This window comes from Cydia fagiglandana, chromosome 4 (genome assembly GCF_963556715.1).
Source record: "Cydia fagiglandana chromosome 4, ilCydFagi1.1, whole genome shotgun sequence".
Classification (NCBI taxonomy): domain Eukaryota; kingdom Metazoa; phylum Arthropoda; class Insecta; order Lepidoptera; family Tortricidae; genus Cydia; species Cydia fagiglandana.
In genome coordinates this window covers 11,853,315-11,872,034 of record NC_085935.1, presented here as the reverse complement: position 1 = coordinate 11,872,034, position 18,720 = coordinate 11,853,315, and the positions used below count along the sequence as shown (strand labels likewise).

The 18,720-nt window shown below is 38.2% G+C and overlaps 1 protein-coding gene across 1 annotated transcript in view; it reads right to left on the bottom strand.

The window, feature by feature from the left end:
• Nucleotides 1-18,720, bottom strand: part of LOC134663735 (uncharacterized) — a 118,479-nt gene that overhangs the window by 22,540 nt on the left and 77,219 nt on the right. Inside the window, exon 2 of the mRNA XM_063520201.1 lies at nt 9,389-9,590. Coding sequence (XP_063376271.1) covers nt 9,389-9,590 — 202 coding nt within the window. The remainder of the gene's footprint in view (nt 1-9,388; nt 9,591-18,720) is intronic.

Sequence of the window (18,720 nt, the reverse complement as noted above, 5' to 3'; positions counted from 1 at the left end):
CAAAACTCGCCACTCGGCAACGCGCGTTGCCAGGTCAGGGGTCGCGAAGGATAGGTCAACTATAGACCCCCCATTCCAGCGGACGCACGTCTGCGTGTTGCCGCGGTTGAGGAGGACCAAGCCCGCCGCCGCCGATGGGAATTGTACCTACACAAAGTGAATAGTTTTAATTGCTCTTGAGAATATTCTAGGGACAATGACTCGGACTTAATAATAATACAGATACGTTTAAGTTTTGCGATTAATGAGGGACAGTTTCAGACACTTCATGGATCTATATTTTAGAAATTCAGAAATCTTTATCATTTAATTACTCAAATTTAATTACAATTACCACCCTGTTTCTAAGCTGCCGGCCTAGCCAAGGTTACACTCGCTATCGCTTCGACAGTGAAAACCATTATGTCTCTCTATCACTCTTCCATATTAGCGCGACAGTGACAGTTGCGTTTCGATCGCTACGGAGCGTAAGCGATTGGCATCTTGGCTACGTGGCCTGTTCCAAAGGTTGTCTTTTGAAACAGGTAAACCAGGTATCCGAAATGTGGACCACAATATAATGTCTGCCGACTCATCGACCGAAATCTTTCACAAAGTCCTATGCCTCTGCACTAACTAGTAAGTACTAGACATAAAACTCATAAATTAGCTTCAAGGCACTTGGTATGCTAGCTTTGCCCTTGGACGACTCTAGGTAAGAGTATAACATAATAATTGTTCTAAACATGTTCCAAAAAGAAGCAGAGATCTAATAAAAAAATTAAATGAGACAACCAACGCCTGTTCCATAACTCACCTCGTGTCTAATTAATATTGATAAAGAGCAGGCGCCTCAAATTTCAAACTACATGTGTAAAAATCTTCACACACCAAATATTTTCCGAGTTCTTCAGTCGGGGCTCATTTAAAAGAGGAATTTTATGGGTGCCTACCTACTCAATGGGATCGGGTTTTTCTTTTGTTTACCCGAATAAGTACCTACTTTAAAAATTGTTGATTAAATTCCTGATTGTTTGTTTACCCATAATCCCCTGTACAATAGATAAAGAGTATTTGGATTAGGGACCGTGCGCGTTGGATGGTCTGCCATCTTTTTTTTTTTTTTTCTTTATTAAGGGGCTTTTTCGATTGAACGAATATGTCACCCCATAAGAAACAGACTTAATTAACAAAGTTAAAAGAAAGTAAATAGCTACATCTAGTTTAATTACATCACACATTCCTGTCCCTCAGACCGCACTTAACAATATTTAATACCTTTTCAACAACCTCAGACATGGGGTTCGAAAGGTAGGTATTACATAACCCAATGGAACTGTCATTGTCATGAAATATCTGTCTTCTAAGTCGCTCATTTCGGACACACTCCATTAAAATATGATACACATCCTCGACGCGATTACATAAGGTGCATAATTCCGAATTTACTTTACGCATGAGGTAGGCGAACTTATTCAATGGAATGTGTCCAGAACGCAATCTCAATAATAAAACTAGATCCTGCCTACACAACACACTATTATCAATCCAAGGAGAATTAAAGGGTTGTGGCTGTATTGTCTTATACCAAATACCTTTGTCCCTAGATCTCTCGTCGAAATATTCCTTCCACAATTCACGACACTTTAATTTGACTAAGTGTAAACAGTCATTATATGGGGGCAGCAAGTGAAATTCAATGCCATCGCTGCATGCCTGTCTTGCTAATGCATCAGCTGTCTCATTGCCACTTATACCTACATGCGACGGAATCCATTGCAATATTATAACTTTTGCCATAGATTTCAATTCCAGAATTAAATTTATTATTGTGTAGGCTATCGGTACTCCTCGAAAAGTCGAGGTGCATCGAGCCAGATGTTGCAAAGCACTCTTAGAATCGGTAAATATTACAATTTTGTTGGAATTTATGGATTTCGCGTAAGATAAGGCTTCGGAAATGGCAATCAGTTCGGCATGCATTATGGAAATATTACAGTTTATTTTAAATTTTATATGATAACTATTTGTTTCATCAAAAAAGGCTGCCCCGATACTTTTTTCTTTGGAACCATCTGTAAAGATTTTATGAAATGTAGAATACTTCGCCATTGCCCCGCTGCAGATTTTATTTATTTCTAACCTATCGTACTTTCGTTTAGCTTTTTTAAAAGGGTCAATGAAGTATATAATGCTACTTAAATCTATGCTATGGATCCAGGTATTAAATGTAAACATTTCTAATAGTCTACTGTTTGTTTAATTCATGTTTATCTTTACTTTGTTTAAAACTACAAAGAAATTAAAATGAATAGGTATATCTTTTAATTGATTGTGTGACGTAACGAGTAACGGTATTTTTTTCCGCCTCCAGTGCCTGCTATTTTGTATAATATGTAAATGATTTAGGGTTGTATTTACGGGACTGTTATTAAAGGATTTCATTTTAAGACAAAATTTTCCTGCTAAGTATTTCCTACGGATTTCAAGAGGCGGGAGGTGTAATTCCACTTCCATAACATGGATTGGGGTTGTTTTTATATAGCCTCCTATCACTCTCAAAGCCTGATTCTGCACCCTGTCTAATTTAACAAGGTTATTTTTGCAGCTACTGTCATATAAGAAACTAGCGTAATCCATCCGGCTTCGTATTAAAGAAATGTACAACCGTCTAAGATGTTTATGATGTACACCCCACCCCGCGCCCGCTAGTACTTTAAATAAATTAATGTACTTAGTTAATTTTTCGCACAGCTCTGTTATATGTTTACCCCATCGTAACGAACGATCAAGCCAGAGACCGAGATATTTAACAGTACTCACTACTTCCAAACATGTGTCATTAATTTTAATATCCATACAGTGAGCTATCGGCTTATTACCAGAATTGAACAAACATAATTTCGTTTTTTCTGACGATACTTCTAACCCGAGATTGCATAATATAACTGTGAAGGTATTAATTGCTGATTGTAATGTAGTTATGGAGTCGCGTAAGTTGGCCGCACTAGTAAATATCACAAAATCGTCTGCGTACTGTGAAATATATACATTATTTACAAGTTTACAAATTTCAATTGTGGCAACATTAAAAAGCAACGGAGACAGCGGGTCCCCTTGTCCTAGACCCTGGCCTGACCTCCTGCACACAGTAGAATTTTCTAGTTTTATATTTAAGTTCCTATATGTTAGAAAGTTCCACAGGTAGCTACATATCGACTTACCCACATCAAGTCTATCCAAAATTAATAGCAGCTCCCTAACGTTAACGTTGTTGTAGGCATTGTTTATGTCAATAAAACAACCTAAGGATACATGTTTCTTCGCGAAACCCGCTTGTATTAATGTTACTAAAAAACTTAAGTTATCTAGACAAGACCTAGACTTCCTGAAACCCAGGGTATAATCAGAGAATAGTTCATTTTTCTCAAGAAACCACTCTAATCGTTTGTTTATTATCGAATGAAATACTTTACATAAACACGACATAAGGGCTATAGGTCTTAACGATGAGACGGAATTGGGGTCACGCCCTGGTTTAGGGATCGGTATAATGAATATATCGCGCCACTGTCTCGGAACGAACTCATGGGCAAGGAACCTGTTGTACAAACATTTTAGAATATCTTTACCTACAGATGGAAGATGACGCAACATTGAAAAGGATATGTCATCGAACCCGGGAGCAGTGTCAGATGTCTTAATACTTTTTTCTATCTCTTGAATTGTGATTGGGGCACCTAACATCCTATTATTAGAAGTAAAGACCGGTTTTTCACCGCAAACAAAGTCAGGCGTCAAACTATTAAGTAATGAAACAGAACGGTCGTTATCTACGTATTTGTTATTGCATTTAAGACCTTTTAACCACTTCATTCTCTTCCACATATCGCTAGATGATGTTGCGTTATCGATTGATGTACAAAACTCATGAAAGGTTTTATATCTAGCCTGCCGGATGAGTCTCTGTGCCGCGGCGATTCTATTTTTTAAAATGATGAGGTTATTTGGTGTGGGGTTTTTCCTAAAAGTACTTAGTGCTAGTCTACGTTCCGCTACGGCTTTGGACAACGTAGCATTCCAATACGGTTTAGGTATAAAGTTGCTACTAGGATTCTGGCTGTATTTAACAAAAGGAATATGTAAATCGGCCGCTTTGTTAATTTCGCATAAAAATAGGTCATACGCTATTTGACAGTCATCAAGGATCGTAAGGTTAGAAAGTGATTTCTCTAAAGTCTCAGTATATGACAGCCAATCCGCTTTTTTTAAATTTCGTTTTTTGGTGGGTTTTAGATTAGACATGCATTCCGTAGACATTTGGATTATCAAATGATCACTGCCAAGGGATTCATTACTGACTTTCCAGTTAAAATTTATTGCTATGTCAGTCGAAACAAGAGATATGTCGGGGGCGGATTCTCTAAGCGTACTATTGACAAGTTGAACCCTAGTTGGAGATCCATCATTTAAGGTTATTAGGTCGTGACTAAGTAAGGAATCGAATATTTGACTTCCACGACTATCTATTTTATGTGACCAAGTAAGTAGTATAGTGACCATTAAAGTCCCCTAGCAACAGCGTTTTCCTGTCACATAAGGAAAATAACTCATCCCAATCTCTTTGAGTAGTTTGAATCGAAGATGGGCAATATATTGAAATAATATATTCAAGAGGGGAACAGTTGAATAATTTGACGCGGATAACTTCGATACCGGGGTTAGATAAAACACAACGAAGCTCTTGTGATTTGACAGATTTATGTGTTAAAACTGCAACGCCACCATAGCCATCAACCCTATCTCTTCGAAATAAATTATAGTCACTTACTCTCAAGTTCAGGTCCTGATCGCACCAAGTCTCACTCAGCGCTGCAACATGAACCTTCTCGCGAGACAATACCTGCTCAAATGATGTTAATTTATTCTTCAAACTTTGACAGTTCCATTGGATTACGTTAATTTTGTTTTTGTGTACGTTACTGGCCATCACAGCCGAGGAATTGACTCAAGGGAGGCAAGTCAAAAAAGTGTTTGGTCACATAACTAACTAACCACCTAATACCGTTTTTGACCACTGAAACAATTTTATCCACAACAGGCTTATTCTCACTGCAAAATATGTTCTTTAACATCTCCATAACTTTTTCCAGCGTAATATTGTCACTCTTCTTTTCTTTGTTTGACTTTCTTCTTTCTTCATTAACCTTCTTTTTTCCCTTCTTCATATCTAAACTATTATTCGTATCCGAACTCGATTCAATGTCTACATCCATGCAGCTACCTTCCGACTCATCAGTTTGTGTGTCATATGTTATATGTTTATTTTTTCGAGGATTGGTTTTCTTGTGTTTCTTTTTACCGGTCCCATTTTTCTTCGGGGACGCCTTCTCCTTTGCACTAGATGAGGTGGGCTTGGCAACTGCTACGTATGACTTCGGAATTTGGGTCGGTAGCGTATCTTGGCTTTGCTCTTGATTCTCCGAATTAAAGCGAATTTTTGGAAAGGAAGCATCTGATTTGTTGAGTTCAATTTCGGGGGTGTCTTTAATTTCCCTGACAGGGCTTTCTGGGACATACCTACATACTCAAAGCTTTGCGATAAGTAACATTAAAATCTGCCATTATACTCCTTATTTTCCTCTCTTTTAGGTAAACCGGACACATTTTACTTAACGCTAAGTGATCCCCAGTACAGTTTACACATACATACTTAGTGACCTCACAATTGTTATGATTCTTGCTACATTTTGGACACACAATTTTTGTTTTCGGGCACAGTCTCTTCACATGGCCAAATTTCCAGCAGTTCGAACATTGTGTCACGGGAAATATGTATGGTTTAACCATCAAGCGCATACCAAATACATGGACATAAGCTGGTAGGGAGGATCCCCTGAATCCCAACCTCACACACTCGCTATTTATCCACTTGCCATCCTCCGATCGACGAGTTAACCGCTTGACAGATAATAGCTGGGCGCCGCCATCTATGCTTTCCAAAATCTCCTTCTCGGTTAGATCCAGTTCTACCTGCCTAATTACGCCATAAGAAGCAGCAACCTCGCTAGTTCTCACTATACTCCATGCTTTCTCTTTTATAGCTTGGCATGTAATAAGTTTTTCTAAAGCACTCTCAGACCCGAAGTGGACATAAATTTTATTTGGGTTAATATATTTTATTTCTATGATGTCCGCTATGTTATTTTGCTGCATCATTCGGGCGAAAGCAAATTGTTTAGGCAGAGCCTCTGCAGCCGAAATGTATGCTTCATATTTGATTTCTTCCTCCTTATTCTTTACTGGGCTGTTTGTTCCCTCTCTACGTCTCTTCCCGTCTCTTCCTACAATGCACCATGGCTCCTCTTCGCTGTCTTCTCGGCCTCTTTTTGTGCTCGAATTCATGTTTTGACCGCCTTCCATACTCTCATCACGTGGGCTTGTATTGCTATTTTGTTCCACTAAGTTACTATTTTCTGGTGTCTGATCAAGGTTTTCACCGTCACTCAAATCTGTACCCTCCCCCATAGTCGCTAAGGTGCAAATTTAATTGCACCTTCTCGTTGACGAAACAGATGTTTTATTGACCGCCGGTTAAAGATAAGAGTTTTAAACAATAGACGAGGCTACGTGTTTACTACTCGCTGGTTGCAGTCGTAATGTCTGCCATCTTGTGGCCTGAATTTGAAACATACGTGCACATGTACATTGCCAAAGTAAGTGCTACCATCTACCGTTCTCGTCGGTAAAGTGTCATTCTATGGAACTTGCTAACTATATAAACAAACCGCCATATTGAAATTGTCTCTGAATGATGAATTTACTAGTGACTTTTGTTTACATAGTTAGCAAGTTTCATAGAATGACACTTTACGTTTCCTTGTGCACAGTAAGTTCTGCCATCTTGTGGGATACATCGGAAGCATAAACGACAAATTTACGCCTCATCCTACGCTGCCTCCTATACTTAGTTCATGCACGGGGCCTATTATAGGTTACTTTAGTATCTAATATTACAAAATACTTTTAATAAACCTTAGCAATTCCATATTCAAGCCTCGTACTGACAAATGACCAAAATTTATGACGTTTGGTAATGGTAACCCTACATTACGAGGATCGACTTCGCTTTCAATACATAAGCGCTCCGGGGATCGGCAATTGCTTTTATATTGATAAGCCGATTAGTGCTAATGCGTTGCATGTTTCATCCGTAATCGCGAGTGGCCGCTGTCGTTATGAAATGGAAAACACATTAAGTTTCAAAGTACCCTGAGTTGTTACTTCAACTGAGCAAATTTATGTATATTTGAATGAATAAAAGGAATACGTATGTGATTATCTGATTACCGGCGTCCATTTTCAGCGTACGAGTATAGGTAAATTTGCCCATTTTTACGCTTCACGATGAAGATAAAAAGTTTAACGATGTTCTTTATGTACCATCTGCTTACTTAAAGCATGAAATACTTATTGGTCGGTGCTCTCATATTTGTAGGCTCTTAATTGAATCCATTCAGGCTCAGCAAGACTGTGAGGAACATGACGTTAGAAAAACGTGCGAAATTTGAAAATTATAGTACCCACAATTGGTATAGTTGGTACATTATGCAACGTGGGGGGTAAGTGGAATATTGTATGAGAGTGTATTAAATTCACGACAGCCGTAGGCTAGGCTCGAGTGAATTAAAGACTCGAGTAACAATATTCTTACCCCCGGAGTTACACACAATGTTTTCATTGCACTTGCGAAAACTTGACTTATTGCTGAAGTATGTACATTTTCTTATCTTCCAAAAAAATATTTCGATCCATCGCCTGAAGACCTCAAGTAGGCGGATCTCATTTAACCTTCGTAAAAGTTTTGATCCGGTCGACCCCTGTCGCTGTTAAATCGCCCGTAAATTGAATCATTTTGTCTTCGGCCTAGCGGTAACAAATGCAAACTCATTCCAAAAAGTTAAAGCATTTTCTACATTTGTGAAACACTATTTCTTTTAAAATTACACATTCTCATGTGAATGAAAGATTTGTGTATAGGTACATATACATATATATATACAGGCTGTCCCAGAATTCGACGTCAAGCCGTAAACGGATAATAGACCAAGTCAAAAGTTATCATAAAAATACAAAAAAAAAACCAATTCATGTTTTTTTAAAAATTATGGTCACTTTAAACTTCACTAAAAAATCCACACCCTGTAATGGTTCTTTAACTCTCGTTACTACAAATTCCATAATTTATTCTAATTTTTTTATTATTGTGTAATATTGAATAATTACAGGGTGTGGATTTTTTAGTGAATTTTTAAAGTGACCATAATTTTTAAAGAACATGATTTGGATTTTTTTTGTATTTTTATGATAACTGTTATGACTTGGTCTATCATCCGTTTACGGCTTGACGTCGAATTCTGGGACACCCTGTATATAAATTTTATTTGTAGGTGGTTTTAATTTTAGGTTACTATTTATTGTAAGTTTGATATTAATTAAGTATATCGGGTCTCAATAACGGTCGAGCCTATATTATCACTAAATCACTTTGATTGCATTAATATGTAAATTTGAAAAATATATCAGTTTTCGTGTAAAATATGTCTGTGTGATGTGTCATACCGACAGACAGATGGCCGGACGTATAGAAAGAACACGACGAAACAACTTATTTATATACTCGTCATCATCATCATTAATTTAAGAGTATGACTCTTGTCGGTGGAGCAATTTCCATGTTTGGTGGTCCTCTGCCTTCTCTTATACTCGTAGACCAGTCAAATTAGATCCAAAAAAGCTTTTTGAGGAATGAATTCCCAGCAGGCTGGAAATCATTTTAATACCTTCATTTGGTCCTAAATGCGTATAATCTGAGTTTGCCCCATTCCAGGAGGTGTGGATAAATTTTAGGAGCCTCGGGAGATACGGTTTACCTTGGATTGACAAAACCACTCGATATAGAAGTAACCATTCGTCAAAATCAATGTCACTTCCAGCATGGGTGTCGTGGATCAGACACTGGTAAAAAAAAATCGGAATTTAACACAATTTTAAGAAAAAAAACGAGTTTCAAATTAGCGACCATTTTTTACAATGTTTGACTACCTACGAATTCATAGTAAGGTACTTTTCGGATCTTAGATGTTAATTTTTAGCACGATTAGAGCAAAATTTTCGGCGGACGTACCGTTTTTTACTACAAGAACTGACAAGAGATTTTTTTTTCTACAACTCTTGGAATGCAGCAAGCTTGGATTGCACTAATTAGAATCAAATAAAGGTATTACTTAAAACGATTTCCAGCTTGCTGGGAATTAATTCCTGTGAAAACACTAATTTGACTGGCCTGTATATAAGGGTTGCTTTTTTGTCAATGTGTGTGCGGAAATGAAACCTAAAACCCTCTTACTAGGCATGCCGATCAGCCGGTCGGCAGCGCCGGGCAGCGCGCTCAGCGGCGTGCTCATCTTCCTCCGCGTGCGCGCGCGCAGCGGCGGCACGAACTCGTCGTCTTCTTCGCCATCGGGTGGAATGACGTGTATTGCGATGTTGTTGCCCTCTTGAGTTTTTTGACCAGTCGTTTGCCATCGCAGCTCTGTTAGTTGCCCTATCTGGAATGAAATGAATTGGCATTAATATAACGTAAACAATGGTCTACTGAATATAGTTGTTGGTGAATAAATATACATAGTTGTCTCGGCGCACACTACGAATTTGTAGCCTTCGGCGTCGAGACACTAATAGGTCCGTGGGGTAGGGGGGCTCGGGGGCTCCACAAGGAGCTCAGCAAACGTCTAAGGCAGGCCACAGGTGACCCTTGCGCGGGCAGCTTTCTCGCGCAAAGATTGGCCATAGCAATCCAGCGCTGGAACGCTGCCTGCGTGATGGGCACATTGGGCACCTTTCCAAGGGCGCAAAATTTTGATAGGCATTTTTAATTTTTAGCTTTAGTTATTAGTTGTAGCTAATTTTTTTAGTTTTGTATTCATTTTGTAACACTTATTTTACAATAAATGAGTTTTCTCCCTTTATGGTCTACTTGCATGCATGAACAATGAACATAGTACATTGTGATACAAGTGTGTTACGTTGGTCATTTTACTCACGAGGCGATATTGTGTATAAGAAAGCCGATGTGTGTAATGACCAACGCGTCTCATTACGACGTTTTTCAACACATTTGCGAGGCCAAAACGAAAATTACCTATTAATCAAATTTTAATTGTTAAAACAGTAAAAGTCCAGAATCTGTCATACTGCCTGCTATGCCCCGAGGCCTTGTTGTAAAATCTACTCGACCAATTAAATAAGGCTCCCACTCCATACATATTAATAGCAATTAGTTACATCTTAACTCGATCTGTTATCACACATTACCGCACAAGTGCGATAATATAATAAAAAAACACGCGTGCGTAATATCTAGGGTTATGAGCCTAAAAGCGGTTCAATAAATTCCACGTTACGAGCAAGTGTGTTGAAAATATTGTTAAGTTTGTGCAATAAATACGAGTAAGTACGTTAACGTGCAACAAAAATTAATCCAAAAATGTGGAATCCGGAATTTTATGTAAAGATTCGAGTTTAATAAATGTAATCTATTAAATTACCATTTTTTTATTGCCTTAATGCATAACGAACACTTTAATAAGAATTCTTTTGTTATAACAAGAAAAAAATGTGCCGCAAGTACGTGTAATATTTTCCCAATTTGGAAGTTTCTGTGGTACAATACGTACCTACACAAAATGATATGTAAATTGTTAACCTCCTCTTCTTCTTCTTCAGAAGTAGGCTGAGAAATGAAATGTAAGATAAATAGCATTCAAAATTGAGTAGGCAATACTGCTAATGGATCAAATTATACGTAAAAAGTGCTAACTTTCATTTATTTTTCGAACAGCCAATTGATATGCTATTCTCGACGGGGATTTGAATTTCCAATCTAACTACTGCAATTCAAACTTTATTTTGACACCCCCGGGTGTTAAGTCAGCTTCAATGTGGATTTCATTAACGCTCATCTATTATTTATAAATGTATATTACTTATTTAAAAGCGTACTTGAGCATAAATTCAAGCTTACACCATTAGTAAACATTTTGTAAAAAAAAAATTGAACATAGATTTAAGGTTTCATTTAGGTTTTCACAAAACAACTCTGACAATGACAAAATTCGTTGTAATACAAAACATTTAATTTTTTATTTGGATTTGATCTGAATTAAAATTTAATGTAATGTAGATAATTTTTATTCAAATTAAGCACGTCAATACAAAATTAAAAATACAACTATTCAATAATAATTAATCTTAAATATAAAATTACGATATTATTTAATTATATAAAATATTTATGTTTTAAGTTTTATCTATCGTTGGTAACCGTAATGAGTATACCTATGTAGACATTATAAATAAATATGTAGACATATTATAAATTCCCCGAATGAAATATAATAATATTATCGTGAAATTCGTAATGCACTTTTTCAAAAGCAGTCGAAAAGTTTAGCAAGAACAGGATTGAACTTTGTAAAATGCTAGTTGTTGTTGCTTAGATAAGATCTTTTGGGAAGTCGCAGTAGTTGCAGTACGACTCTGTGAATCTTGATTACTTTCTTCGAACTTGTTTGAATTTTTTGGCGTGCGCATATGCAGTTTTAATGAAGTTTGAAAAGTTAGAGGAGAGTGTTTTCACTGGCATAGCGTTAGTTTAAGTAGATTAGCGACGCGCAGAGTTCTCGACTTCTCGTTGCCGCACGACCCTTGATAAAATATGTAAACTTTAGCCTTTATGTTGTCTAATAGAAAGATCTCTCATTCATATTTATTTATTAAGCTAGATGTATGACATCCGAAATATAATAAGGTCGTTTCTCAAAAAGTTGGCACCGCCAGGTTAACGTTTATGTTTTTCAAAAATTTTGCATTTTCGCATTTTTTTTTATTGGGATCCTTAAAAGGCAACTTAAACAATTAGAAAATGTGGAAGGGAAGCAATTCCTTCAATTAGTTTAGAAGATATAGGCGTTTGAAATTCAGGTGAATGATATCAAGGACAGGTGAAAGATATTTTGTCTCCAGGTTATCGATAGTAGAAGCAGGTTATCGAGAAATAAGTACAAATTCCAATGAAAATATTGACAGGTTATCGAGAGGCGTCATTAACCTGTGTCCGTTGCCGTTAACCTGGTTTCTTGTCATCATTCACCTGTAATAAGTGTCATCCACCTGTCCACCACATCATTTTCAATGCCTTCTAAAAATAATCGAAAAATGTGTCATCTTCTATAAAAAGGGACCTTATTGTCCACCACGGTGATAAAAATTTTGGATTCTGACCCACCTCACCTTCAATTCGATTCCCAATTTAACAACAAGTTTCTGTGAATAAGTAAACATTCAATCTTGCTGTCTATTCACCCTGGCAGTACCTAGTGGAACTCAGGTTTGGTGCAACATAGACACACGCTGTTTTGGTCATCCAACACGTCTTGATGAGCACTTGGAAGTGCAGTACCAAAGATAGAGCTGATGCTGAACCCTCGCAGTACCTACTGGAACTCAGGTTTGATGCAACATAGACACACGCTGTTTTGGTCAATCGACATGTCTTGATGAGGACTTGGGAGGGCAGTACCCAAGATAGAGCTGATGACCCTCGCAGCACCTAGTGGAACTCAGGTTTGGTGCAACATAGACACACGCTGTTTTGGTCATCCAACACGTCTTGATGAGCACTTGGAAAAGTGGTACCCAAGATAGAGCTGATGCTGAACCCTCGCAGCACCTAGTGGAACTCAGGTTTGGTGCAACATAGACACACGCTGTTTTGGTCATCCAACACGTCTTGATGAGCACTTTGAAAAGTGGTACCCAAGATAGAGCTGATGCTGATCCCTCGCAGTACCTAGTGGAACTCAGGTTTGATGCAACATAGACACACGCTGTTTTGGTTAATCGACACGTCTTGATGAGGACTTGGGAGGGCAGTACCCAAGATAGAGCTGATGCTGAACCCTCGCAGCACCTAGCGGAACTCAGGTTTGGTGCAACATAGACACACGCTGTTTTGGTCATCCAACACGTCTTGATGAGCACTTGTAAAAGTGGTACCCAAGATAGAGCTGATGCTGAACCTTCGCAGTACCTAGTGGAACTCAGGTTTGGTACAACATAGACACATGCTGTTTTGGTCATTCGACACGTCTTGATGAGCACTTGGAAGAGCAGTACCCAAGATAGAGCTGATGATGAACCCTCGCAGTACCTACTGGAACTCAGGTTTGATGCAACATAGACACACGCTATTTTGGTTAATCGACACGTCTTGATGAGGACTTGGGAGGGCAGTACCCAAGATAGAGCTGATGCTGAACCCTCGCAGCACCTAGTGGAACTCAGGTTTGGTGCAACATAGACACACGCTGTTTTGGTCATCCAACACGTCTTGATGAGCACTTGGAAAAGTGGTACCCAAGATAGAGCTGATGCTGAACCCTCGCAGTACCTAGTGGAACTCAGGTTTGATGCAACATAGACACACGCTGTTTTGGTTAATCGACACGTTTTGATGAGGACTTGGGAGGGCAGTACCCAAGATAGAGCTGATGCTGAACCCTCGCAGCACCTAGTGGAACTCAGGTTTGGTGCAACATAGACACACGCTGTTTTGGTCATCCAACACGTCTTGATGAGCACTTGGAAAAGTGATACCCAAGATAGAGCTGATGCTGAACCTTCGCAGTACCTAGTGGAACTCAGGTTTGGTGCAACATAGACACATGCTGTTTTGGTCATTCGACACGTCTTGATGAGCACTTGGGAGAGCAGTACCCAAGATAGAGCTGATGATGAACCCTCGCAGTACCTACTGGAACTCAGGTTTGATGCAACATAGACACATGCTGTTTTGGTCATTCGACACGTCTTGATGAGCACTTTGGAGTGCAGTACCCAAGATACAGTTGATGCTGAACCCTCGCAGTTCCTAGTGGAACTCAGGTTTGGTGCAAGGTCAGGTCAGGTCAGGTCCAGGTTCAGGTTTGGATAAGAGCCAGGATCCAGCTCCAGGTCCGACTCCGGGTTTGAGTCTAGGTCCGGGTCCGAGTCACAGTCCGGGTCCAAGTCCGGGCCCGAGTCTGGGTCCGGGTCCCAGCCCCAGTCCCAATCCAAGTCGAAATCTAAATCGCCAAACGTGTACTATGCGTCGTTGAAGAGTTCTGTTCTGATGTAAGCTAGTAATGATAAGCATTAAGGTTTCAGATTATCATCATCATTCGCTTGCCCTTGCCCCATTCATTTGGGGTCGACGCAGCTTGTCTTTTTCTTTTCATCCATACCTCTCTCTCCCGACCGTCATCTCATGATACAATAAACGAAATGAGCATGTTTTCACCTTTTTACAAAACATTTTAATATATGTCTAAAACTAAAAACCTGCTTAAGGTATCTTTTCCCGTGGGACGTCACAAATCTAGTTTGAGTATGTAACGTGGATTTTAAATAGTTATCGATCACCTGGCATATGGCAAGTGAATGACGCTTCATTCACCTGCCATTGCATCATTCACCTGACTTATTTGGACAGGTTAACGAGACTTAAGACAAAAGTACACAAATTTCAATAATATGCAGCTTTAACAGACATGATAGTTTTTATTCCTAAATTAACACACAAAAGCGATATAACCGCTATATAATTATATAGTTACGAGTATTAGTTGTGGTATCAGTGACATTAACCTGCCGCAAAATCTCGTCCACCTGGCAGTTTTAGCCAGGTGGACGATATGCAGGTGATGGGGAAAATGGCCGTTATATCGAGAACACACAAAATGTATTAGCTTGATGAACTCCATACTTAGGCATATAAAACTAAACTATTGTTTACGTTACATATCTTGATAGTAATGCGATAGGTTACATAATTAGCAAGATATCGACGCCAGGATAAAGAGTACTTACCCATTACAAACTCCAATTTCCGATACTTTGTCGTTTGTGTTTTATTTGCGAAGCACAATAACCACGTCTTCTTCCTACCAGGTGATAGCTGATGAGTGACGGATTCGGCTCGTGCGGAGTGAGACGGGAAAGGTGCGGTGGGGGTTATACAATCGTCGTGAACGTGACGAGCCAGGTGACTGTTAAGAATTGCCTTGGACAAACTTTGAAGCCGAATAACTTAAAATATATGTATAATATTGTTATGCGATAGTAATACTTTAAAAGTTAAGGATATATGTTAATAAAATACGGTAATGACGTTAAATTAAGGACTGTATCGTTTATTATAAATACAACTTTACTTAGCCGTTTTTTCTGGTATTATGTTTTTATTAAAAAATTACACATATAGTTTAATTAGTGCTTTAATAATAAGTAACATTTCGTCCTGGGAGATCACGTAAAGCATATGGTTTGGACAATATTTACCCAATCCTCCCGAGTAACTACAACGATTTCGGACAAATACTACAAGAAAATTTACGGTTTGCGAACAAGATAAGTATTACACAAAAAAAATCGTACTATGTAAACAGCAATTACATATGATTCGTAAAGCGAAACATCTGGGCATAGTCTAATCATTTCTTTTAGTTGGAAAGGAAAAAAAGTTTTGGATCTGTGCTTGGTGGCCTTTTTGAAAATATGGCATGTTACTTACGACAACCCCGACTTTGGTATACAATATAACCATCATGGAGCGTTTCTATCGACCTGTTCTAGCCATGGTTCAACGCCATGAATGTCCGTTAGGCTTTGGATTTCGGTAGATTCTTTTAGCTGTTTCCGTCATTTCCCTGGCGTCAGAAATTGACGGGAATCCAAAATGTTGCATAAAAAGTCGTTTTCATGTAAAGATAAAATACACCACATTTATTCTGTGGATGTTCAATTGAGCAATCATGAAAAGGACACTTAGATGGCATATTTTGGCAGCATATTAACCTTTTGTTTCTTTAAATCGTACTAAGGAATCGGTGAAATAGTCTCAAATTAAGCTCGATAGGCTTGTCCGAATTACATTTGCTAGAAGGTATTAAAATCATCATAAAGTCCCTAAAATAAAATAAATGTAAAACATTCTTATATCAGATATGTCTTAAAAATACCCCCAGATTATACCTTAAGAACATAGTAATACAAAATAATACACACGTCAACAGTTAGACCAGGTTTTATCTGTATTTATAATAAACGATACAGTCCTTAAGTTAATAATTTGTGTGGTTTTCATAGCTCGGAACATCAGTACCTCGCGTTGGGACACGGCAGGTTAACGGATAAACGTAGTTACAATATATTTTTTTTGTAATTAATATTTATTAAATCTTTTTCAAAGTATTAGGCCTCTGTGTAAAAAGTCTCTCTAAATATGTGTTAAAATTTTATATATAAAAATTATACATAATGAAAAAAAAGTTCTAACATAAACCTATTTACAGGTGGCGGTGCCAACTTTTTGAGAAACGACCATAATTAATAAGGCAAACGAACAGATGAATCGCCTGATGGTAAACGATTACACCTTTTTATTGTTCCGTACATAACTGTGTTCACGGAACACTGATTGGATCACTTCGGTCTTGTAAATCAGTTAAATCAGGGATTCATGCGTTTACGGTTGCGTGTGTGGGACACGCCACTCCTTTCCCTTTCCCTGGACCTACTATGCCCTACCCACTAAACCCACTGCGGCGTTTCACCCTGTTTGCCGTTCGCGAGGGCGCACAGGAATCCATGACATTACACCACGGCATGGCGGCGCTAATACACCTGACTCAGATCAATGAAATGCCAATTCATCTCACCGAGGTACACCTACTTGTTTCTTAAACTATAACAACTTTAAATTATACAATAGATACTTAGTATATAAAATACCTTCCTTCTACGTAGGTAAATTTCCCGATTTCTGGGGCCCGATATTTGGTTCTAAGCATAATAATTTCAATATGCATTAAAAAAAATTATCAGGTATTAATTAAGCATTAAAAATAGGTGCACTAATTTACCTAATAAATACATTTATTAAACATCCAGAAATAGAGGTATACTAAGCGTGACCGTGAATTTTAACGATTGAGTACCGTTATCATGCGTCGATAATGCGACCATCACAGCCCGCATCAATTCCTGAGATAACCTTCAATACATTGATACCTTGGAAAAACCGCGTAGTACGCGTACATAAGTAGAGCAAACATATCTTACAGAAACGAAAAGTTCCGTTAAATATTTAATTTCAATTTCACATGTGACGTGGCTTATAAATATTAAGACCATATCATAATAAATTGAGAGATTGCCAGTGACGAAGCTACCAAAGATACTTCTCCCAAAATTATCGAGCGAGAAAGATAAACGTGTCAAGCGTAAGGGATAATGATTTCTGACCTTACTCCGCCGAACATCTGTTTTGTTAGGCAGTGAAATTGCTATACATATGTCCTATTTAAATAAGTATCTATTCTGTGGCAGAGGTTGTTGAATAATGCGATGTCGTTAAGAATGAGACAGCTGCATCAATATCGTCTATGAGCTTAACGACAGGCGATTGAACCGTGGACACGCACCATCAATCTAAGAATCACAAAGCGAAGCTTTCCACTCTGCTGCTTTTTCGGGATATTGACATATACATCACAATGGGGGTATGAACGAACGTGACTTAGGAATGCAACTTATTAAACTAAAAATCGACTTTACCTCCATTTAAAATGTAATCGGCGCTTTATGTCATATTCATGAGTTAAATCAAAACAATGTAACAATAACAATGTCTGTTGCGAATTTATTCGTCTGGTCCGTCCGTCCCCGTAAACCCGTCTATAAATGTGGGTTACATGTGTTCAAAACGCGAAATATTTAAGTATTATAATGTAACTATTACCGTAAATTATAAAAATTAACGTTCATAAATTTACATAAATAAACAAAGATAAAAAAACCAATGCATTTGAATTTTCTACTCTCAGGATCAACCTACAATGTTCGAGGTTTAAATCTCGAATAAGTTTTCTACAACTAAAAATAATATCAAAATATTACTTTGCTAATCCGCGAAAAGATAAAGTGCTCGCCTATCAGTGCTAACCCGTATACTTACTTGCGTATTTTTACATGCAATTAATGATCCCATCCTCCCACCGCAAAAATAAATACGCGTTTTGCATATTATTAATATGGATTTCCGCGAAAGTAACGCCTGAATCTACTCAATTCACTATTCTACTACTTACTGATTAAACAAAAGAAAAAGCGTCCTAATTTTTTCACGTAGTAATACACTGTACTTACGTACGTACGTACAGTACGTGACTAATTCAAATCTATCGCTTTAGTCAAGGTGCACACATTGTTAAGGAATCCAGCCCATTTGTAACTTTACAATATACAATACGGTCTCTTTGTAGACGAAACGAAGGATTCATTATTTACACATTCGTGATGCTATATTAATATCTTTCCACCCACTTATCTTTTCGGCTACCTAGTTGACAGCTGACGAGGAATACTAGCAATTTATTTTATTTAATACACAGCGTCCAGCGACCGAAACTGTAGGACAATTATAGCATTGTCGACATTCCTATGAAAAATGAATCCCTACGAACTTGAAGCAAAATGAAAAGGCTGTCTTTAAACTGAAAATACATTAGGGACGTCGTCAAAGGCGGGCGCGGCAATCACCCAGATTGTACGACCGAGACTCGCGCCAAGACAATACGT